Raw genomic sequence first — 25150 nt, 5'->3', positions numbered from 1 at the left:
CGCAACCGCTGCATGAGGAAAAACATCTTACCTGCTGGTTAACTGGAAAATTCCGGTTAATCTTCTTCACCTGTGAAATTTAATGAGAATGTCAATAACTCATTAAAATATCTCCAGCTAACAATCAGACACAGCTGACAAGGTTGACATATTTGCAGGACCCCACGAGGCCTCCCAATCAGTGACAAAGCTTCCAAGAATAAATAAATATGAATTACAGTTTCCGTGCTAACATACTAACCACGGCACTGAAGGAAAACGGTTTGAGCTACTTCATTTAGTCAAAGCATGCTAATTTCAAAATGAGATAGAGTCATTTCCACAAGGACCCGAGGCTGTTCCTAAAAGAAATCCTTTTTTTAAAATCCATTCTCTCTGTGGTAATAAAAGCAGGGGGACTACAGAGTGAGCAGTCAGCCTTTAAATTAAAACATTCTCCTCAGATCACAGGTATCACTTGCACCTAATCCACACTTTACTATCAAAATAACTCTTCCTTAGGAGCTGAACACCAAATTAAGCTGTCCGGTCCTCATGCTGTCCTCCTATAGAAGGAGGAAAATGTCGCAGCAGCTTACTGTGAGATGTAGCTGAAGTTTGGGTCCAGAGAGAAAACAAGATTTTGGGGGGGGTTTTTTCCAGAAGATGAACTGTCAGGATGTGAGCCGGGTTTGAATATATGTGAGCGGTGACGGTGGGTTTGTTCAGATGGCAGGTCTATCCTGTTCTAACACAAATTAGGAAATTCTGAAGGGTCCGGTTTTTCAAGTTTTGCAGGAGCTTGTGCACATTTCACCGTATCTAAAAATACAAACAGGAGAAGTCTGACTGAAGTTTGTGGGCGCCCTGGAGGTGGCGTTTTCACACCTATAGTTTGTTCATTCTGCTCCCAATGAGTTGATGAGCTTGTGAACTTGCAGATTTTCCTCATTGTTTGGTTTCTTTTTGCACAAAGAAAACTCCAAGTGAACTCCAAGTGAACCAACATGCGTCACGAATAACCAGTCTGCTTACTGGCCGGATGTGTCAGAGGCAGGAGCCACAAAAGTAAACACAGGAAGAAGGAACCATATTCTGGATTAGTGGAAAACATGGATAATTTACTCCTAATGAGTTTTTATTTATCTGTGTGATTTTTCAGGCACCTGAGGCAAAACAAACAAACTGCTCTGGAGTTTGCACTCTGAGAACTGAGAACACCTCCTTCAAACGGACTCAGTACAGTTTTTCTGGTCTTTACCTGAGTATGATTACTGTGCCCACATCTGTACAAATGAACCACACCAAGGGGGAAAACAAAGCAATGTTTAAAGAGGCTAAAAACACCCTATGTCACAACAGGAGCTGGCAGTGGTGAAAGGAGTACTTGGACCCTTTCTTTGAGGGCATTTTCACACCTGTAATTTAAATCAGCTGATCAGTTTGTAAAGTTGCAGGTTTTTCTTGTGGGTTGGTTTCTTTTCACACAGAGAAAACTCTCAAAAGTGAATCAAAATGTGTCATTGGGCAGATCTGTCTCAGGCGGGAGCAGCAAACGTAAGTATAGGAAGAAGGTGCTGTTTTCTGGACTAGCGGATGAGCCCTTGGTTCATTTTACACAGCTATGATACTCTTCCACATCCCGGGCTGGAAAGCATACCTGGCAACAGGATAGCGTACACCTGGTAGTTGGGTTGGATCAGGCTTAGATCACATTCTCACCTAAAATAAACCACTTTGGAGTTTGTTTGTAACCGCACCAAGACCACCTCCTCCAAAGGGTCTTTTGGTGGTTGCTTGGTCCACAAATGAGTGCAAGTGCTGTGGTCACGCCTGCACAAATGAACTGCACCAAAGGCTAACGAGCCCAGCAGCAAAAACACCCTATATTCATATAGTTATATAGTATAACTGCACAAATTTAGCCAGTAAGTGTAAAAATAAAAGTTATGATGAATTTACTGGATTACACAGGATTGCAAGAATACTATCCACTGGGTACCAGACTCTCCAACGGGTGATATATGCCAGTATATGATAAATATCAGGGGTTTTTAATAAATCCATATAATAAGCGTCACTGTTCAGCGGAAGTGATAAAAACACCTTTTTTCTTCCTTGCTGATATCTTCTAATTTACTTATTTGAAATCTTAAGGTTAACAGCTGCAGTTAAAACCTTTAAATGAATAAATATTGTTTAGTTCAAATGAAAATCATCAGAGAAAATATAAATAACTTTATATTTAAACACAGTACTTGTATAAATATACTTTGGTGCTTCCCACCACTGAGGGCTTGTGCTTTATTCGGGTGTTTCTAGCAACTAAATAACAGAGCAATTCAGTTCAGGCTGTTATAAAAACAACTAAATTGCCTTCCAATTTAAGAAAATTGGTCTCAAAATTCATGACAGCACACTGTAAACCAAACAAATGCATAATGAAAGGTGAACAGCTCGCTGACAGAGGTGGACAGACACTTAACAGTGGAGCTGCTCAATGCCACTGAGCTACAGCTTTGAAAATTGCCTCAGAATCGAATCAGCACCTCTGAGCCCAAGTCTCAGCAGAATATACTGGAACGAGCTGGAAAACCTGAAGCACAGCTGTGCTAAAGAAACCACAAGGTCAAGGCACAAAGACATAACCTGGTGTGGGGAGCAGTAAACAAGAAAGAAATGAGTCACGACGAATGAGTCACGATTCAAGCTCATTCTTACTTCTGATTTGATTCACAATTACATTTGGAAGGGAGGCGGCAGGACGAGTTCAGCCTACGATATCTGTTGCTTCGCTGTGCAGCTGACTAGTGGGAGTTGTTAGAAGCAATGGAGTAAAAAAACTTCCCTTCATAATGTTTCCACACTCCTTCAAATGATGCCTTAAAGTGCGCTGCTAAATAAATTCAAGAGTGGTTTCATGAACACCGGGATGGCCTCTCCAGTCACCAGACCTGAACATCACGGAGCCTTTATGGGGATTTGTGTAGTGCTGAGTGGATTTCCTCCTCCATCATTGCCCAGAGAACTGGAGGCACTTTTTTCGTGACGAATGCTTCAGTGTTTGAGTACAAACAGATCAGCTGAAATATAAGCGAGCGAAGGATGACCCCCGGCCTCCATTAGAGCCTTAATTTTAATATATCTCTGTCTCGTTTCCATGATTTTCTCTGGTTCTTAAGTCTATCACTCTATTAACATTTACTTTGAGCTCACGATGCAAAGCCACAAATAAGTTTGGTGGTTTTATGGCGTTTTTAAAATCTTTGTAGGACAATTTGTGGCTGATGTGCAGCACAATCAACCAATCAATAAATCCTTTATTTGTCTCTGGAGCGTAAACAGTTTTATAGTGGTGGAATAACAACAGGATGAAACCACAAAGCACATTAGCATGTAATATAAATACAATTATTATGCAAATTCTAAAATATGCCAGACCCTGACTGGGTAAAGTGTATCTGGACTCACAATGTAGCTGGCAGACTCAAATTAAATAGTTATGTAATGCTCTCTAATACTTACAGTATGTGCGGTTAGTTACACTGTGCAGACATGTTGGTCTGGTGGTTTGCTCCAGACTAAAATATCTCAACATCTGCATCTGGATTTAGATTTTGGACAGATTTGTGATTCCCAAACATGCATGGAAGGAGTCGCCATGATGTCACCTAAAGCTTTAAGTTCAACAGTTTCAAAGCACTAGCAAGAGGAGCCTTGATTTCTCCCATAAGACAATTTTTTTGATTTGGATCATTTTTATATATATTTTCAATGTAGTAACTCAACAGCATAGTGATTTACACATGTGCCAACCATGGTTTGATGCTGTGAGGAGACACAAATTCCTTTGGGGTTGCGTCAGGAAGGGCATCAAATAGTGCTTTCACCATCACACTGCTTACTCAAAGGGGGCTGTTTATTGTTGGGGTTTTCTCTTTATCATTGGAGGGTCTTTACCTTACAACATAAAGCATCTCGAGACAACTGTTGTTATAAATTTGAAGCCATAATAATTAAAATTGTACTGAATTCAACTGAAAATATGCAGAGCTACCCACTGCAGTGACTCCTTCTGAATAGGGGACTAGAAGAAAGTGTTCTTGGGTACCAGCAAAGAGAGTTTCCTTCATAAGTATGTATACAGTTTAATTAGGTTTAGGCAACAAAATTACCTGATTAGGTTCAAGAAAAGAGACAAATGCATATCTTCAACGAGTCTGTCTCACAGAAAGCTCTAAAGGCCAAGACAATATGCATGCCCTACTTTGTTGTTGATATTATAAAAAATGGGAACATTTTATTTTAAAAAAAAAAAAAAGACGCTATCTTGAATACGCTTTGAAATTAGCAATTGAGACCATAAATCATCAGCAAAATGTTTACTGAGGTAACAAATCCAGTGAGTAGTGTGCTACTTTTCTTGTAGCCCTACTGCAACCTTCTCCTTTTCGTAATCAGATGAGTCACCTCCTGCTGGCCATTAGAAAGAATGCAGCTTCCACTAGCTTTACCGTTCAGACCTCGAGGCTATATCTTTCAGTTAGTATAAAAGATTTGTAAATCCCAAGAAAACAGAGTGCAATTTTAAGACAGGGAACCTCTGACATTTTTTCAAAGCCCATCTTCTGACATTTGTGTTAACAACTGGACAGCTTGCACTCTCAGCCTTTTAGTCATCATCCTTTCATCATGAACTGTAATCACACTGATGATCACATAGTTTTAAATGTGGAGTTTTAATTTATTTGTGTGCAATATTTCACTGCATTTTCCTCAGTCTGCTCACACCTATGATAGTGAAAGGTTGTAAATGATGCAGTGTAAACAACAACAATACAGTTTGTGACCATGGTGAGTGGTGAATGGACGTGTATTTGTGTAACACTTTCTAGTCTTGCTGACCACTTAAAGCATTTTTACACTGCGAGCCACATTTAGCCATCCACACACAGTCATACAGTGCTTTTTTCCAAGCACTTAAGCTATCACACCAGCTCACACACCGGCGGAAATATCCAGGGCAATCTGGGGCTTAGTATCTTGCTCAAGGACACAAGGCCACCACCAGCAGTACCGCTGAAGTCAGTGATGCTTTATGAACAAATCATTGCAGAAAAAAAACCCCATCTCACATGGAATATTACACTGCATCTGGACATTCTCTGCATTCACATTCACATGCAATTCACATGCTGATGTGAATTGCTCAGTCACACCAGCATGTGACCAATCATCCCAAGAAATCATCACCAAGGAAAAGACAAGTGACAAGCTGCAAAATGAACCGTAAGATCACTTTCTGATGAGTAAAGTCAAAATAAACAACCTTTTTTTAAAATGTCATGCAATAAGACACCTTTTATTTCAGCAGATCCATCTACTGTATGTTACCAGCTCACTCACACACTTCACTAAGTACTCAGGCCAGAACAGGAATACATTCTCAACTGTTAAAACTGCTGGCAGTGAGTCATCAGTGTTATGTTTAGTATGTCCCTCACTTCGTCCACTCCAATTAATCAGGGCTCCATTATCCCCCCAAGACTCTCTCTGTCTCTCTCTCTCTCTCTCTCTCAAACACACACACATGCCGCCATGCTGAGGGACACATGATAATTACAAATCCCTGATTTTAACTGCTGCTCAGTCGGTCCCATGTTTTATCTACCTAGAGAGTAATTCCCAAAAAATACCAGAAGTTTCTACATGGAAATGAATGAAAATAAACCAAAATATAAAATGTTAAATGTATCAATTTTTCATATATGAGCCATGATGTGCAGCAATGGAGCTTGTTAAGCAGTATTGGTATTTCAGATCCCTGCTGAGCATGACCACTCATCTGAAAACACATAAACAGGTTTTCCACAAAGCTGAAGTAGAGCTTGGAAAATTGTATTCACAATAAGAGAAAGAATACAACGCAGTCATTTCTCTGTTTCTTTCTGCCTTGTGGTTTCATTTTAATGCAATATTTTTGGATGAATTATAGATAATATGAGTGCATACTGGCAGCTGGAAGGAATAAGTGTAGTACAGCGAGGCTGCTGTTATTGTGACTTCGAGCACTCAGGAATAAAATTTAACTTTATTCGTAGTGAGAAGGCCCATTAGTACGTGTCTACGGCCCTTAATGTTGTGACATTCAGAAAGGAACTGTTAGATAATCCACAAACTGCAAGCGTGTTGCATGAACACTCAAACCAATTTCCTGCTGGTTTACATGTGGGACCACGAGAGCTAACAACTGTTATTGCTTCTTACTCACATTGTGCTTGGTGAGGCTGGAAATGTTGCTTGCGATTGCCTGAAGCCAGTCCAAGCATTCTTCTGCTGTGGGAAACTGTATAACTCCACTGCAAACACCATCCACTGCTATGACCTGGAAAGCATTTTTCCTGAAAGAGTAAAGAAAAATAAAAACAAAAGCCAAAGATCAGGGGAGGATTTCAAATATTTTACACATTCATATTTAGTTTCTGTTTTTATTTTAAAAGGGGATTAGAGACAGTTCATTGCATCCCAGCACTAGAAACTCTTCCTCTGGGATTCCTGTGATAACAAACTAAGCAAAACTGACTGTGGTGAAAAATGCTGCTGTTTAATAACTTGAATCCTGAAAAACTGAACATCCAATTTTCCAAGATTAATTAATTTAGCAACGTAAGCTAAGCGCAAGCTCACTAATTAGTTACTTTGCTTGTTTAGGCGATCCACATGCATAATATGAAAATAGTTTTGGGGGAATTTATGTTTCTTTCTCTCTTTTAATTTTTTGGAATACTGCACTACTTTTGGAACAGGCTGGTCAGGTGATGAAACACCTCAAAATATTAAATGTTCACTTCTTTTTTTAATATAATCCAAAAGCCGTGCCTGCAATATGAGAAATAAATGCAAAAACATATCCAGCAATATGCAGTTATTGAGATAAAACCAGAACAGTTACATATGTGATCTGCCCAGATTACAGGTTTAAATGCATTTATTGGCAGCTGCATGGCGTCGTATGCCATGTTCTGTTTCTGGTTTGTGTTCACACAGTTAGTTTTTGTTTTTAAGGGAACCTGCAGGAGTAAATATAAAGAGATGCAGACAGTGAAGCTGCTCATACTTATGAAATGCCATCTAATGGCAGAGGATTGTTAGTCTCAGATTGTTATACAAATCTTTCAAGAAACACATGTTAAGTCCTCTGGTAGTTCAATAAGGAGAGATCGTTTGGACGATTTAAAGATATTTATTGAGAAAGAGAAATGAATGAATCTATTCTGTGATAAGACTCGGAACGAGATCCCATTGGTGAGAGGATTTAGGAGTGGACCTCCCAATGTCTAGACACTGGTGGTGGTGAAGATGAAGATGAAGGTTGGATGGAGGTCTGAGTGACTCAGGTGAGGTGGAGATGGGGAGGAGGTTGGTTGCACAAATGAGAGCCTGAAAGGAAGAATGACAGAGAACACAGACTTAAACCATACAGACTAGAGGCTGATTGGCTCAAAGAAGGTGATGTCGGTATTGAGTTTGATAGTGTGTGAAAGTGGCAGTGATGTAATGAACAGACTGGCAGCCTAGGAAAGCAGGCAGATCAGTGATTACAGATCTTCCTTATTGAAGTTACATATATAGAGCTTTTCTACTCTAACTGAGCACTTAATACAAGCTTTGGGTGCACACAATCTGGGGTTCAGTATCTTCCACAAGAGTACTTTAAGGTGTATTTTAACAGCAGCCAGGGAATCGATCCACCAACCTTCCGACTAGTAGATGATCTGTTCTACCTTCTACCTCCTGAGTCACAGGTGGCACCGGGTGTTTCCTACAGGGACTGTATGATTGTGGAAGTTCATGATAATATTGCAGGGTTTTACTTTACACTGTAAAGCACCATCAGACAGCTGTTGTGAACTGGAACTACAAATACAGTGTATGTACTACTGTGTATATAAAATAGTTTCTTTTGCTTTGTGGTAAACTTCACTATCATGTCCCTTTTCTGTTCCAGACAGGCGTCAGGCAACGAACTATTGGCTTTTTGGCTCAGTTACTATAATCCTTTTCTCTGCATATCCAAAGAGTTGCCCAAACCGACACAAGCAGAGGAACATAAATCTGGCTTTACTCACTAACCCAACCAAATCACAAGGCACCAGTGAGGCATAAGTTCAAGTGTTAACCCAGCCAAATACTGATCGTGGGGAGTAAAAACTCCCTGTGTTTAATGGGATACTCTACACAGTCTATTTATAGATGGAGCATTGCAGTGTGCTCTATTTGAAAATCCCCAAGCATTTAAAATGTAAGAGATCTCTGCACTAACATCTTAAGAAGAAAGAAACTGACACTTCAGCACGAAGTCCCAGAGCTCACCTGGAAACGTCAGAGCCGGGGATATACTGTGACAAGCGTGAGTGTAGCAGAGGAATAAGGCGCAGGTCCACCCATCTCTTCTCCCAGCGAAGCCCTGGGGACGTGGGCCAGGACGAGCAGGACAGGGTGTCCTGCAGAAGTGTGAAACCGAAGTTAGAAGAGATGGCCCTTTCCCACCTCCAGCATTTGAAGCTGTTCACATGTCAAAGAGCCCGAGTCCTGCTGCAACTCTACGGTTGTTGCGGATGCACAGACAGCACAAGCTGCAGATTAAAAGTGATTTGCCGTCCTCAAAAGATAAAGATAGAACATCCTAGCTATCAGCAAGCAGTGACAGTTGCATGGAAACAACTTTCTGGCATCGGGAACGCTGCTGCTGCGTAGTTACAAAAGGACAGCTACTGAATCAGCCAATCAAAAGAAAGGCTAATGAAAAAGTACCGTGTTGTTAGGATGGTAGTTCAAGTGCAGGCCACTATCACACAGAGGAGAGGAGGTCCCACTACTCTGGTCACTGGGGATGCCTGCAGCACACAGGAAAACAACAATAAACCCACAGCTACACCCCCGTCTATTTCAAGGTTTCTAGCAGCAATGAATCACAGCCATCATCTAAAGTGTGTTACTTTGTTCTGCTGCTCAAGTCGGCTCCAGCTCTCTGCCAATTTGTATTCCGTTGACTGGCTGGATGGCCAGTCAACCTGCCCTATATACGCAAATGAAAGGATTTCATGAAACGCTTTCATGTCTCACAATAAAGCTCTGACATACGAGAGCAATCAATCCCGCCATTTTGTTAATTACTTCAGTTTAGTCTTTAGCATCTTTTCTGAAGCTTGAGATGGGTTTACTCCTCAAAGCAGCAGCTTTAGTCAGTGCTTAACAAGACAGGAAGTCCAAAATAAATGGAGCAGGAGCTGGGCGTATTTTTCTTTATTTCTCTCAAGTCGACTCAAATTTATTGTTTCCAGGGCGACCAATTCTAGACAGGAAAAAAAAAAACCCCACCAGCTATAAATACTCTTGGCCAATTATTTTCCACAGCGGTAATAGTGATTATGTACTTAGACCTAATACCGGGGTGAATGAGAGGGTTCTCACATGTACAGTCCTCACAAAGGGGCAGTTTCAAAAAGGCTGGAGTCTTCTTTAAGAAAGAAACCGTGAGAGTCACTTCTTCACCAGCATTTCTTAAAACCTGGACCTGGAAGGCAAAAAAACAAACAAACCTTGGGAATATTTTTTTTTTTTGGTCTTCTTTACAGGAGCTGTAAACTGTGAGGTTTTTCTCGCTGATTGCTTGCTGTGATGAAACATGGTGTGCCAAAGCCTCGCTAAGAATGGAAATCCAAGATAAGGGATTTACAGAGTGCAACTTTTATGCTCCTTACTCACACATATTGCTTACAGATGAATTTAGGCAGGAATGAAAGAGAAAAAAAATTGGCTTTACATGTCAGAAAGATACAAATCATGAAGTGAGACAAGATAAGCTGTTGAAAGAGTTGTTGCAGTGGTGAGAAACTATGAGATATGAGCTGACAGCTTACCACTTCCTCGTGGCGATAGCTCCTGACATTTATTCCATTTATCTGGAAACAACAATAACACGGTTAGCCTAAATGATACTGCTGGCATCATATCACTGTAGCTTTATCTTCAAAATGATTAATGGGGCCAGCATAATAATTGTTATGACATCTGCGGCAAAAACTGTTGCCATGTGGGAGATTTTCTTTAATCGATTTATTTATTTATTTTGGCTGAAAGAGATGCAACAAATTAAAGACCTTTATTAGCCTATAGGGATGCATAATTACGCCACAGTTTTATGGACATGTGGCGCATGAATTATTAAAGAATGAGGAAACGTGTTAGCTCGTGGTGTGGGATGAGATGTGTAAACGCGCATTAATGTGGCGTGTTACCTGAAGGATGCCGTCTCCGATGAAAAGCAGCCCAGACAGTTCAGCTGGAAAGAGAACAGTCGCTTTAACGCAAACAAACAAGAGGAGGGGAAAAACGACGGGAAGTGGGGAGAAAAAACCCTGACATTATACCTTTCTGCTCCTTTGATATTTTTGATATCACAACAGGGATTTTGTGCTCTGCTCCACCCTAGAGAGAGAAATCAAAAAGAATTGGATTACGAAGGTATCACAAATGGAGAACAAGACTCTTGAGATCAACATCCTTGGCTGACACAGTTGTTGCACATTGACAAGGAAATAATCAATAACACTTGTTCAGACTTAATTCTAGGAGCTTGGGAGGAGCGGCCCTAATCTGCTGGGATCTAAATTACCTTGATGCTCAGACCGAACCCTCCAATCGTCTGTCTCCTGATCGTTACAGTCCTCTCCTGCAGTTAGAAAGAAGAGTTTAGACTGCAGGACATGATTTCAGGCTGTGGAAATGTGGAATCGTTATCATGTGTCAGTCCACGTGGACAAAGATGACCAATGAGTCATTAAAACTATCTAACTCCTGAAGCTTTTCTTGAACTGTTTTAATGATTACAACATTTTTTAATATAAAACAGGAAGGCATTTCAGCATAAGTTTGAGCATTTTACAAATATTTGCCTTCTTTTGGTACTTTTTGTTGTATTGGGTGTGTTTTCTTCTCTCAGGTGTAGTTTATGGATTTTCTTTAACAGTGCCTTACTGGCCACTTTAGTAGGTACACCGGTTCAACTCTTCGTTAATGCAAATATCTAATCAGCCAATCACATGGCAGCAACTCAGTGTCTTTAAGGATGCAGAAATGGTCAAGACGAGCTGCTGAAGTGCAAAATGAGCATCAGAATGCAGGGGGAAAAGGTGATTTTGAAGTAGTTTTGATGTAGTTTGGTTGTTTGTGCTCAGAAACATGTTTCAGAAACTGCTGATCTACTGGGATTTTCAAACACAGCCATCTCTAGGGTTTACAGAATGGTCAGAAAAAAGAAAAAATATCCAGTGAGTGCTGGGTGAAAATGCCAGGTCTGAGGAGAATGGACAGACTGCTTCCAGCAGATGGAAAGGCAAATATCAGCTAGTTACAATCAAGAACATTGAAAGACGTGGACTACAGCAGCGTAAGACAACACCAGGTGATACTCCTGTCAGCTACGAGCAGGTAACTGAGGATACAGTTCATGTTCTTAGCGGGCAGGAGATTGAAAAACGTTGCCTGGTCTAATGAGTCTCAATTTCCGCTGCAACATTCAGATGGCAGGGACAGAATCTGGCAGAAACGTCATGAAAGCGTGGATCCATCCTGACCTGTGTAAACATTTCAGACAGCTAGTGGTGGTGTAATAGTGTGGGGGATATTTTCTGGGTTTTTAAACACCACAGTCTACCTGAACGCTGCCACACAGAAGACCACATCCATCCCTTTATGACCACAGTGTACCCATCTTCTAGTGGCTGCTTCCAGCAGGATAACGTAGCATGTGACAAAGCTCAAGTCAGACTGACAGACAATAAGTTCACTGTAGTCACTGTAGCCAACAAACCCGCCGCAACTGTGTGACGCTGTCCTGTCAACATGATCCAAAAGATGATCTCTGAGGCAATGTTTCCAGCACCTTGTTCAATCGATGCCATGAAAATTTAAAGAAGTGCTGATGTAGGTGAAGGTGTACCTACTAACGTCACCAGTGAGTGTATTTTATGTTTTGCAACAACTTTTGTCTCGGGTGGGCTCTGATACATTTTTCAATGACAGTCAGGTTTGTATGGCATCGAATATGATCCGCCACAATCAAAACACTCTGTTGCTCAAGGTGCATGCATGCAGCGTATTCAGCAATTTATTAAATGAAATGTAAAATTCAATCCAAATATTCAACTGAACTTGGTCACCAACACTTGGACTGATACGTTACAGTTGTATTTGCATACCGGTGCCTTTGCCCTTTTCGCTGATTATTAATGATGTTTCACAGGACACAAACCTCCATTTGTCATTTGAGGATTTTTATCCAGGAAAATGTTATTGAATGAATAATTCCATTTTGGGAAAGGTCACGGACTCGGGTCTCAGCTGAATATTTTTTTTCGCACAAGAAACCCGCGCAATAATTAATGTGAAGGAAAAGTTGTCAGGGGTGATGACAAGTGAGAGCTAAATGTTAAACTCAGTAGGTGAATTACTATTTAATGACTACACTTGATTTATGAGGAATAGATTCACTCATGTAGGCTTTCCATTAACACAGACACTGAGCTGTGTTCTCAGCATTTTTGTGTAGTAACCTTCATTACCCTGCGCTGCTGTATACGTTACTGATTTCAGCGTCTGTAATTATGACTGGGTTACTTACGCTCGAATAGAAAGGCTCTCCTGACACACAGATGACATCTTGCTCTTGAATGGTCAGAATATCTTTGGCCAAGTGTAGTCGAATATTAAACGGCTCCTCATTACCTTCTTGCATCAAATAAATCCCAGTCTTTGTCTGTGAACAGTCAGAGAGATAAAATCATTCATCATCCCTCCATGACTAAATTAACTGGCCATGAAATGAAATGTCATTGCGAATACTCGCTGCAGAATGAACATGGAAATTAGGAAACAGGGTTTTGGTGTCTATTATTTTCTTCTTCTTTTTTTTAAATTACTCTTCTTGTTAAGGCTAATGTCGGAACAAATAACCACAATAGCAGCTCTGAGTAATAAACAACCATTTTGGATAACAAAATACACAAGAAAACAATTGATATATAGCTTATAAGCCGCATTCTGCGAGTCCAAATAACACTTTTGTACCCTCTGTGCGCTTTATACCTCCACACTGAGACACAGAAACCCAAATTATATCATCACATTGTATTATTATATCAAATGGTGACAAATTAAGAAGCTGTGAAATTCAGTGGCTCAAATCAAATCGGCCTCTGCATTTGAATCTCCCTGCTTTCCACGAGCGAGCGTGAGAGCGGCGTGTGTGTTTCCAGTGAACCGTTTAAAACACGCTAATCTGCATACATTTGCATTCTGCGTATCCTTCCTCATCCCCAGCTAATTGTGATGCCTGTCCTGTCCTTGACTTAAAAAGGTCTACATGAAAGGAGCACCTTCACCTGACAAGACTGCTAATAGAAGAAAGCCACCAGTGTCAGCATCCTTGTCGCCCAGGATACGCCACTCATCGGTTAACAAGACAGGCTGGTTGCATGGCTGCTATTCTCAGACAGAGAGAGAGCGAGAGTATCTCTCAAAATTGCGGGTCAAACTTGAATCAAAGTCAGTTTGCGGAGCATATTATCTTTCACCCTTAATGAGGAACGTGAAGAGCCAAGCCCTCGCCTGCAGCTGCAGCGTGAGAAATGAAATGAGGGAGCCATTAATTCACATTATTTGAGGTAATGCGTGTCTGTGTGAAAGTCATTAGCCAAGCGAAATGAGGGTAGTAGTGTTTGTATATTAGCCGGGTCAGACAGCATCTCAGGTGACTGAGCATTATTTGACCCGCTGCAGTGCTTGTATTGTACATAATGAACCTCATCCTTTATCCTATTTTATAATTTACTATAATTCACACCAACCTCCGAAACACCCCACCATTATCAGCTGTAGTCTGCTGGCGTGCATGTGGCACACTATGAGGAAATCTTCTTTTAATCAAGGGACATCACAGCGAACGCTAAACAAGATTAAATAAGGAAAATACATTTTTCTGATGTTTCCTATCAAGAGGACCTGCAGTGAACTTTGTTGCATTTTGAGAAAAGACGGTCGAGGAGCAAAAACGGAAAACCAGCTTGTCAACATCGCGTGCCTCACATCCCAGCTCCTCCCAGCTGTGAGATGCGATGCAATGCAGAGATGCGAGGAAGCTGCCCAAAGAGAAATCCTCGGTTCCTCGGGTCAGTCTTTAGCAGCATCAGTTACTTGTGATGTGCTGCAAAACTGTCAACCCCAGCTGGTACAAGTGCCCACAGAACCTCTTCTCTAACATAAAAAGGTCTTTATTCATTTCGATGCACACTTTGATCAACATGGCTGCTCTGTAACAGCAGAATCACTGTTAATGATTTAGTTATCATTGAGCATTCCTTTTAATCTTCTAAGTCAGTGTTGTTGGGGTGGGTTTTTTGTTATGATTTCTGAGCTATTTATTTACTTGCAGCACCATCTGCACAATGATGCACCATACAGCAGCGTCAGATTGCAAATTTAAAAAATAAATAAATAAAAAGCTGTGGCTCTGATGATCTGTATACTTTAAATCTCCTCATTCATCCATTAAGCGAGTGAAAAAAGCTGCGACTCTGTGACGCCAACACATTTAGCAAGTAATCAGCCTGTATTTTCTGAACTGTCAAGATTAATCACCCTCCCATGAGTGTGTATTGTGTTACATCACAACTGCAACTTTGTTCTGTCATAGGCGCTCCAAGAAAAAACTTGCAGCATGTATACATCATTCCAGCATATAAAAGACTTCAGCACAGGGTACACCTGTGTTTCCTCACTCTTACTCATCCAGAAGCCTCCACTCTCCGTGCATTTTCCAGGTCAGGGAAGGAGAGAGGATGCAAGTAAGCAGAAGTTAGCATGATGAAAAGCACAGAGGGTTTCGGTGTGCCTTTGTGCCGGCATGTTACATGGCTAGCTTCGCTAATTTATGATAGCTGGGTGATAAATGAAGCGGCTATGGTCTCTGCTTGAGAAACGCTATCAGAGAGTAAATCAGCTGCAGATCCATCATTACCACCTTCCCTTGTTGCTCAGGATGTCAGATAAGGTGAGCTCATAAAATGAAAGCTAAAAGACATTAAGGGGTGTGTTTTGTTGTGTAGCTTTACTTGTTTTTTTTGTGGGGGGAGTTTACAGTTGACAGATTAAAAGGGGGCACAGTGAGACTGCACATGCACAAACTGCACTGTATGTGCCCCGCTGCTGTTGTAGCCACAGGCTCTCAGATACCTTGCATGCTTTAACACTGTTTCCAAGTGCCTGAAAATGCCTCGCCGCTTTCTATAATCTTGCTCAATTGTTACATTGATTAAATTCTACCAACCTCTTCATTTGAAGTCTTGAAATCCATGTGCTACTATGCAGTGAGGGATACTGCAATAGAGAAAAACAAGACTGAGTTAGTCGGTGGAGACAAATGCTTAAAGACACGACCGGCCTGCTGCAGCAAAACCACAGAGCTGATTTAAACCAGTATTGTTAGCAGGATGCCTATTCTCATTATAGTCTCATACAGAACACAGACAAAGGAGAGAAATGTTTTTTTCATCGAAACGTGCCTCTTCTAAGCGACAAGAACAAAAGAAAATCCCCACTGAGCAATGTCAGGAGACAACCGGAGACCATTAAGGGTTAATGAATAATTTATTACAAAGGTGAGAGCCCAGGTATCCTAATAAATGTTTCAATATCGAATCCAGCGCTCCCAGAAATGAACCGTGTTACTGGTGGAAGCAGAAGACCGTGGAAAGTGCTACTACAAAACTACTACAGATTATGTGTTTAGAAAGTAAAAGTGCGCCTCTGCCCAAAATAACATGCACGCTTTTTAAATTATCTGACTGCTTCCATATAGACGCAAGTAGTCTTTGAGTAATGTTGTGAGAAAGCCGCATTTACATAAACCGGTTCCACTCAGTTATAATCAGACATGACTGCCACTTGACTCGACAAAACGAGCGCAGAGCAAAAATGGCTCATACCTGAATTATAGAACCTGTGCTGCAGAGGGAGTCGGAGACTTACCTCAGCAGAAAGGCCCCCAGCTCTTTGTACGTTCAGCCCTAGCCATCGAGCAGTGAGTTGATCCCCGATCTGAGCCGTAGCAGAGGGCCTTCCCGGATCATGGCTGTCAGACTTGGGTGGTGGGGGAGCAATGCTGTCACTTCTCCTGCTACTCTGTAAGTGCTGCAGGATTATTCCCAGAGGAGCCGGTGCTGGAGAGCAAAAAGAGGCTATCGTGAAGTGAGGTTTCTCTCCTCGAGGTCCCTTATCGGTGGTCGTGCTGCAGTAACAGGAGGAGGATGTGGCTATGGCATCATCCTGATCCTAGAACCACTCGAGAGCTGAAACAAACAAACAAAAGAAAAGAAAATGCAAGTCTTCAAGTAATGCTCTGAAACAAGGCTGACTGTTGATTACATGCTTCTGGCTACTGCTGAAAAGATGTAATCTTAATACAGACAAGTGTGTTTTCACTGCAAATGCTGCGTTTATGTGGGATGTTGAATCAGAAGCAAATTCACAGCTTTTTTTTTAATAACCACCTGGTTAAAAAAAAGAAGAAGCAGAGATGCAAACACAAACTCACAACTGTGAATCTCGTTTCTCAGTCTAAGATGAAGGATGCACTCAAAGACCCCACTGTCGGTTCATGAACGCAAATGCTGAAATGCAATTAACTCATATTCTTCCCCTTTCTTGTGTTTTTCATATGCTAAGCACACATGACTGTCTCAACACGTTTATTAACTTCCAGTTGCTCATCCTTGAGAAACCCTCCTCATTAGTATGTATTTTTGGCTCGTTGCCACCCTTTTGTTGAGTTGCGGTGTTGCTACTTTGATCATTGTTCTGCGCGATTAAAAGAACTCACAGTATATGCATTTGAGGCCACATTTCATGCATAAATCACTGACTTCTGTAAAAGCAGACTTAGTGAAACTTGCAAATGTTTGTTAATCACTGGAGAACAGAGACGAGAACAAGAGCGCGAGCACCTTTAAGGAATATGGGCTGAATCGAAACAGAAGAAATTTTCAGAAAACACTAAAATACTAATATTATGTCAGAATCAGTGCAAGAACTCAATATAGCTGTGTGATATCATTATGCTTTTAAAAAATGATCAGTCTCAACAGATCTCCAGCTGCTAATTCACGCTGTTGGACAGAAGTATTGGGCCTCACCGCTTACTTAAGTCTGGGAAAGAATGGATCATATTAAAAGGCTTAACATATTCGAGCGTGGTAGTGTAGGACGCCACCAGTGCAACAAATGAGTCGGTGAAATCTTCTTCTCTCCTAGATGGTCAGCTATCAACTTTAAGAGGTTTTATTGCAAAGTGTAAGAGTTTAGATAAGCACCTCAGCAGACCACGTAATGTCACAGAGCGGGGTCGCTGGTTTTGGGTCCCAAAAACCTCCTCTGACATTAACAGCAGAACAAAAACTGTGCACTGGGAGCTTCATGGGATGGGTTTCAATGGATGAGCAGCTCCTATGGGTGCAGCGTGGATCTTTTAGTCAGTTTCTTTTAAACTTTCTTTCTCATGCTGTGTCGCATTTTGGGAACTTGAATGTTGAACTCTTTAAAATGAATAATGTCTGTTTAGTGTTTATTCTTTTTTACTATAGCTTATCTACACAGTTTTCTTTCACCTTTCATTGTGATGATGTGAGAATGTTTTTCTGTTACATCAGGTAAAGGCAAAGTAATCCTGAAGTAACACTCATTTACTGAGTATCTACTGAGCAAGATGCTTTATTATCTGAGGCGGCGTGAAAACAGTAGCTGATAATTAAAATAAGTAGCGGATCATTATGATCTAATTATTAGCTAATGACTCACCGATATCTCCTCACTTGGTCTTTAGAAAATAAGCAAGTATTTGTTTCCCTTAGAAAGTGTTTCCAACACAGAGCAATCAATACACCTAAAATAGATTAAATACCAGCTAACACAGTGTAATAAAGCCCACAATGACCGTTTCAGTGTTTGTTTTTTGTTGAATGTGATTCAGAAAGGTGTTGATTTAACCTCTCCCAGGAGAGAGGAAAAGTCCTCACACAAAGTCTGAACTGGTGACGACTGGTTTCCAGTATTAAGCACCTTAATGCTGGAGTGAGCTGCAACACAGCTTGAAGCTGTGAAGACATTCATTTCTCTGGGTGGCTGTAAAGCTTTACTGGCCCATATTTCTCATACATTTTGTGTGTGTGTGTGTGTGTGTGTGTGTGTGTGTGTGTGTGTGTGTGTGTGTGTGTGTGTGTGTGTGTGTGTGTGTGTGTGTGAAATGGTTGTCTATAGCGGATTATATTACTATAGAGGTTTTGTGTAATTTGTCCTCAGGTCTCTTTTGCAAAAGAGGTCTTCATCTCAGTGGGATGTCCTGCATAAATAATCCTTCACTAACTAACTATAAGTGAGGTGGATTTTTATTCACCTATTCAATATTATTAACCTCAATTTATGGCAAAACGATCCATTTGTTTGTGTACATGGGCCCAAATTAGCCTGTGTTTATAACACAGTCAGCATGGCTTTGAGTCTTTCAACAGGAAGCATGTTTCCAGTCTGAAACATGTATGTTGTGTGGTCTTCATAGTTACCCTGGCAACCGAGAAAGTGGAGATTTGAAAAAGGTGGCAATCATTTTTGGACCTTTCATTGTTTATTTGAAATTATGCCATGATCTCTTTCTTCATGATTCAATCAAGTACTTTTTTTTTGCAAATGTTTTATTAGGAAATTTTTAAAAACAAAAAACAAAACAAAAAAACAATCCTTGTTGTCCTAGCTGGGTCCCTCTTTTAAAGGTGGGAAAGCTTCGATTCAAGTTCATGGACATGAATGAATGAATAAAGCACTGATCTGATGAAAAGTCATGCTCAGGTTAACAAAAATAAATCACACGTTCAGGCTGTTTCACAAACTGCAGTGAGACTGTGTTGCATTAGAATATACTGCACTACATTTGCTTTAACAATATGTTCTTAATAAACTGGCATCTGACTGTAGTCTGAAACTGTTCTTTACAGTGTAGCATGAACTGTATTGCATTATAGTACCACTACTAGTTAATAAGAAGAATTTATCTTTACCAACTTTGATTCGTTTTTTTAATTCCATCATTTAATAATTTTTGTGATTTTCTCTGTGTTTTCCAAAAATAATTTGATTATTTGTAAGTTTGAATGAATGTTTATTAAGATAAAACCAGCTTAAATGTGCGAAATCTGGATCTTGTGACTCCCAATATTAGAAATTTCCTGATGCGGTAAACTGAAAGGATGAGTGGGAGATACGGAAAGCAGTAATAAATGTTGTAGTAAATTAGATTTTAGCATCTATGACATGAACTGTCCTGTTTATTTCTGATTATTATTACAAAAGAATAAATATTTTTTTTACCTATGACATGTTTTTTTTCTAAATTTGTGAAAGTGTGTTAGTTTCACTGATATGCTGATTGTGCTAAGCGCTGTTGCTAACTTTAAAGGTTGAACTTTTTAAAGCTTTTGCCTCCACATCTCTCCAAACTGTCAGTGTCAGGCCGGCTGTGTGTAACGGATGTAAGAAAAATCCTGACATCATTTGCAGGCCTGCTTTAAAAATGAATGCCTTCACATGGTCAGCTGAAAAATGTGTCTGCAGCTCTGATATGAGCACTTTGTCTTCACAGGTGCCCTCCTGTATATCCTGTCAGATGCCAGCGCTTCTCCAAAGATGAAATAGGCCAAACCTTTTGTGCCTTTTAAGTCGAGTCAGCAGAACTCCTTTTACAACCACGCCATCAGATATTTTCAGTCCTACCAATTTGCCAAGCAATGTTTTTCAAATAACGCTCTTGTGTCTGACACAATGGCTGAAAACACAGCAAGAGAGCAGAGTGAGATTGGCTAGATGGTGTGGAGATTGTAACATGACATCTCCATCTCGTAGACTTGAGGACAGCTGTGGCCCATACAGGATGATAAATGGCCGTTTGTGCGTAGGTGGAGCAGCTGTCTGCAGAGTGCTCCGCCAAACGTAGCTTTCCCTCTCGAAAATTGAGATGGGTTTCACTTACTGTATGTTCATTTGTTCTGCAACCTGGAACATATGGTGCCTGAGAGTGCAGCTTTTTAATTTGGAGAGCGATGATAGGAGGTATTATGTTACTCAAATATTATGGCGTTTCAGAAGCAGTTCCACTCAACAGCAATGGCATTGCACTGATGAAATTTCACAAGATCTGCCAGTTCACGTGAGAAAACAATGACATTTCTGTTATGAGCTGGCAGCTTCATCTAATGCCTGATATGTTTACCTTCTGAATCCAGCCTGTAACTTTTAAAGCTGCCGAGACAACGTGGGCAAAGTATGAATTACATTTAGCTGCTTTGTAAAGAAATTTACATCATCATCCTCCAACAATTATTTCTGATCTGTGATCATAACTGTTTATCATTATAGACAAGCATTCTTAAAGTCCAGTTGGTATACGATTTTTAAGACAGATACTGACACCGATATTTAGGGATGTGTAGCGTTACAGTTATCTTAGGAGTCGGATGTTGGAACATGCAGGTGACATCACTCCCAAGTTAGTGCCTTCCAGCAGGAAAGTCGAAGAAGCAAAGAAAAACATGACTTGTCTTGCTTTTTAGCAAGGTAGTCATTCATTACCACCAGCATTGCAACATAATATTTGGGTTTAAGAACGTCGCTGCAGCACAGTCATGGAAACCGTCTTGTCAGTGATCTGTTGCGTTGAATATTTAGCAAGTGACAAAAACACGACACTACAAGTTTTATAGTTTTATTAATGTTTACATTCACTGCTGCTATCTTGAATTGTTGGCTCAGGGTTAGTGGGGCAGCTCTGGCTTTCTGAGAAGGAAATCCGAGGTTAAGGGGGCGCCAGACAGATCAAAACTGACTTAATCTGGAAAGCACCAATATTCTGATATACTGCCAGATTTATATTTATTTCAGATTCATGAAACCTAAACAGTTTTTCCTAGCATTTGTTATGTGTTTATTTTTAATGACTCCTTTATGCTTACAACTGCTCGGATCAGCTGGTTGTTGTGATTGTGGCATTCCAAACACGTGTGGCCAACAGGGAAGTTACAGATTGCCATTTGGTGGGCAAACTATGCAACATTAACAGTGATAACATATTGTCCTTTTCCACTAGAACCTTCTCTGCTCGGCTCGGTTCGTTCCACCGATCGGCCAGTCAATAACATCACTCGATGAATCATGAGAGCGACTCCTTAAAACCACCAAACCCGGCAATAAAGCAAATGCCTGCACACAAATCACGGGTAACCAAATCTGACAAACGCCATACACAGGTATACCATCACCTCCTCGTCCTCCATTGTTGTGTTGTGTTTGAGTCGCATACAATGACATAATGGGACTTTTGCTCACATTGCTATAACCAGGGCTGCACATAAGTGGTCCGCAGGTGCACATTCGCTGTCAAAATAAAAGACGCGCACCAGATAAGAAGTTGCAACGCGCGTTTGCGTACATAAGATTTTCTGGAGGACAGACATTTGTTTAGAACTCTTAAAGATGTCAAACAAGCAAGCTCCTTTAAGCAATTACTTTGGTGTTCCTCCACCTCCAAAGAAATGTCAGAAGGAGTCCGAACGGCAAAAGAAGCGCGTATTCTCGGAAAAGTGGTTCCAGGAGGTGAGCTGGCTTCAAACAAATGATAAAATCCCACTCTAGCGCACAAAAACAGTGCCTTTTATATGTACGCAAATGCGCGTTGTAACTTCTTATCTGGTGCGCGTCTTTTATTTTGACAGCGAACGCGCACCTGTGGACCACTTACGTGCACCCCTGGCTATAACAACCCCATGCACATTTGGTGGTACTTAACTGTAACGGAAAACAATCAAAACCAAAGTGAGCCAAGTTGGTATTTCTCTTGTCTCTTCTTGTTATATCTGTGTTATAAATGCCGATACCAGTAGATCAGTGTTCAGTATCGTTCTGCTGATATCAGCTAGGCTCGATCAACTCCAGCAACACAAACAAAAAGACAATTATCTTTATATTTAAAATAATCGCAAATATATTTTTTGGATTTAAACCTGTAAATCACTTTGCAACGAGTTGGTTCAGACTCCTCATAACCACCAAATATGCTTTTTTGTTTTTGCCTGCTGTAACTACTCTTAACTATTTTACTCTTAACTGCTGTAACTATTTTTCTTTTGAGAAGAATCTGAGAGCTATAGCTACATTGGGTTTGGTTGGGTCTGTTTCCTCTAGGTATTAAAGGAAACGAACGAATTAAAGTTTTAAGTTTTAAGAGCCAGCACAGTGATCTGCTTCGACTTTGTCTTCTGGTGTATGAACTATATGCTTCATAAAAAACCGAACAGCACTTAAAGAAAACCTTCACCTTACTACACTCGACTTTATAGCTATAATTTTCTTATAAAATACAAAAATTCTGCACACAAAGTAAGCATTGAAGTTTCTGGGATCGATGATCCATCACCCAAATAAATTCCATTTTCTACCAAAGAAGACCAAAAAAGCAGCAACAATTACATTTGAGAAGCTAAAATCTATGAATTTTGATAATCTGTGAATCGGCTGTTACTTTCATAATAACAGCAGGCAGCTCGAAGCAGTAACAACAAATGGACACAACTCTGAAGCCAGAATAATTCTCTTCTGACTGATTATTTTGTTTTGACACGAAGAATTGTGCTAAAACTGTTGTGTGCTGGCTTGTCTGCTGCTGACGCTAATAAGCTCACCCCTCAGCCTTACTCCAGCAGTGAACAGGCTCATGTCAAGAGGCAGCTGTTTGAACAGTTGCGTATTTACAGAGTACATCTTGTATTCAACAGGGCCTGTTTTAGTGTAACGCTGGAGGTGCTACACTTCTTTCTTTTTTCTCTGATTATGTTGGAGATCGATCATTGGGGCGAGATGTAAAGAGCATCTCCCCACGTTTTCAGTTCTTTTAGCGTATTTGTCAAAAAAAAAAAAAAAGTATTTTATTACCTCGTAAGTCGATACCTGAGATCTCCAGTTACAGCCAGCGGCACTCTTCATGCCAGATGCTCGTGAATGATAGGCAGAGGAGTAAATTAGTGATAGACACATTTATAGACTGAGCTCATGACCTTCCTGACTATGATTTATGTTTTTTGGCAGCAGGAAGCCACCAGATATCAGGTAGGTGCCAACTTAAATCAGTGAGAATCATCTCACAACTGGTTCCCTATTACATCCCTGGATATCTGGGGGCAGAAACAGGCACACAATGGATAACAAACTCTAAACTAAACCGATCCCGCAGCATGTTTGCTGCTGACAGGTTCTTTAATTGAATTGCATTTTTTTAATATATATTACACATGACATTATGATGCAATGCCTAAGGATAAATAGGCTGGGCAATTCAAGCATGATATCGTACACGAGGGTCTTAATTGGGTTCATCAAATGAAAGCCACAGCTTTTATACCACACTGAATAATAGAATTCACTCTCCTAATTATGAACAGATCCTAAATATATATACAATGTGCATGTCATCATTTTTAGATTTTAACCAATGAAGCCTGGAGTGCCTCACAGGGGAGGACTTTGGGGCCTGGAAATGGCACCATGCTGTGTGTTGAGTACATGAAAGGATTAAAAAGCTCAGCATATTGCTGAAGGCTGGGCTACGCTGAAATGATGCTACACAGTCGAGGGACGCAGCTGTTCACTTACTAAATATAAAGTAGAAAAGTATAGAGCCATCTCTCAAACGCTTGGACAAATTATTTATAAACTCATAATGTGTGATGTGAAAATTACTATCTTGGGATAGGGTAGGGGGATTGATGAGCGTATATATATGTTGTGCATGGGTAAATCTTCTCTTTGGAAGATTTTTATATGAATTAATACAGGAAAAAGCCTCAGAGATATGAATGATTCCTCTGTGGTCATTTGATCTGCAACATATTTACCAGAAAACTGCTCATAAAAAATCCCTTTGCATTATTTATAATCCACAAACTTTTAATTCTATATAATATGGGGAAATAGTTTAAAATGCTCATCAGAGTGATATCTTCAAAAATGCATTAAAGTCAATGTGATTTAAAACACAAGAAGAAAACAGTAAATCCTCACAATCGAGAAGCTGTAGCAGTATTAAAGCTTGATTTTTTTGGTGATGTCTCACTACTCTGGAGAGATCTATAAGGTTCATGCATGGTGGAGCCTTTGCGGGAGTGCAATGATCGAACCTTGAGGTCTCTGCTGAGGCATCTTTAATCAGTAGGTCCCAAGGACCAGCCAGGCTTCCAGGCTGCTTATTATCTAATTTTAAAGAACCTATATGTGCTTCCTTTTCTGCTCTTTGTGGAAGGATGTACTCGAGAACTGGATGACAGTCCCTGATTTTCCCCTTTGATATCAAGTATTCCAGTAATAAATGTATCTATATTTTATAATTTACAGCTGTTAAAGCTCTTGAAGTTATTCCTGCAAGAGTGGACGCCATGGTGTTTCATGGCTTAAATAAAATAACTTTGGCTGACTAGCTGCTTCACCCAGACATAAACTTGTGGTGCGCACCGATCCACAGTTGTTTAAGTTGGGCCCATAAAATTGTTCCACAACTGTAAGTAAAAATTGTGCAGCTGAGGGCTGTTTTACTATGTTTTCCCTATTTTACTATTCACATGTTGAATGAACTGCAAATCATTCACAAGGAAACACAACACCGCAGTTTACAGTGCACAGGACCTGCTTCCACTGAGGCTGATTTGCGACTCTGGCGTGCTGTCAGGGCAGCAGTGCTTAATGAACAAGCAGATTCTCCAAATTAATCAAATGTGACCTAAAATTGTCCAGCCTGGGCTCCTTACAGGTTGTAAAGCACAAAGGAAACACTGCTCACCCTCAATAGAAATCCACTCGTGCCGGTATAAAGGTTCTCTACACCGCGTTTTGTTACTTCCAGCATGCTTGTCTCATTTAATCATTATTGGTATTATAAGCTCTTATTGGTTTTCTCAAAGCAGTTATCATCTAGGTGTAGCTTTCAGTGAGTTAAGTCTACACTGCAGTCTCAAACCTCTAAATC

General features: G+C 40.5%; 1 protein-coding gene across 2 annotated transcripts in view; it reads right to left on the bottom strand.

Moving 5' to 3' along the window:
• sntg1 (syntrophin, gamma 1) overlaps nt 1–25150 on the bottom strand; it is a 39558-nt gene that overhangs the window by 11673 nt on the left and 2735 nt on the right. The window contains exons 2-13 of one of the 2 annotated variants that reach the window (XM_063462390.1): nt 16069–16388; nt 15368–15417; nt 12665–12799; nt 10658–10714; nt 10413–10470; nt 10281–10324; nt 9903–9944; nt 9430–9556; nt 8794–8876; nt 8353–8483; nt 6251–6380; nt 32–70 (exon numbers count right to left, since the gene is read on the bottom strand). In XM_063462390.1, the coding sequence (XP_063318460.1) occupies nt 32–70; nt 6251–6380; nt 8353–8483; nt 8794–8876; nt 9430–9556; nt 9903–9944; nt 10281–10324; nt 10413–10470; nt 10658–10714; nt 12665–12799; nt 15368–15394 (873 nt within the window). In that variant the 5' untranslated portion in view covers nt 15395–15417; nt 16069–16388. The remainder of the gene's footprint in view (nt 1–31; nt 71–6250; nt 6381–8352; nt 8484–8793; nt 8877–9429; nt 9557–9902; nt 9945–10280; nt 10325–10412; nt 10471–10657; nt 10715–12664; nt 12800–15367; nt 15418–16068; nt 16389–25150) is intronic. The other variant, XM_063462391.1, reaches the window with a different exon arrangement.

Source organism: Pelmatolapia mariae, linkage group LG18 (assembly GCF_036321145.2).
Source record: "Pelmatolapia mariae isolate MD_Pm_ZW linkage group LG18, Pm_UMD_F_2, whole genome shotgun sequence".
NCBI lineage: Eukaryota > Metazoa > Chordata > Actinopteri > Cichliformes > Cichlidae > Pelmatolapia > Pelmatolapia mariae.
The sequence above is the reverse complement of the archived record's forward strand: the minus strand, read 5'-3'. Positions and strand labels throughout refer to the sequence as shown.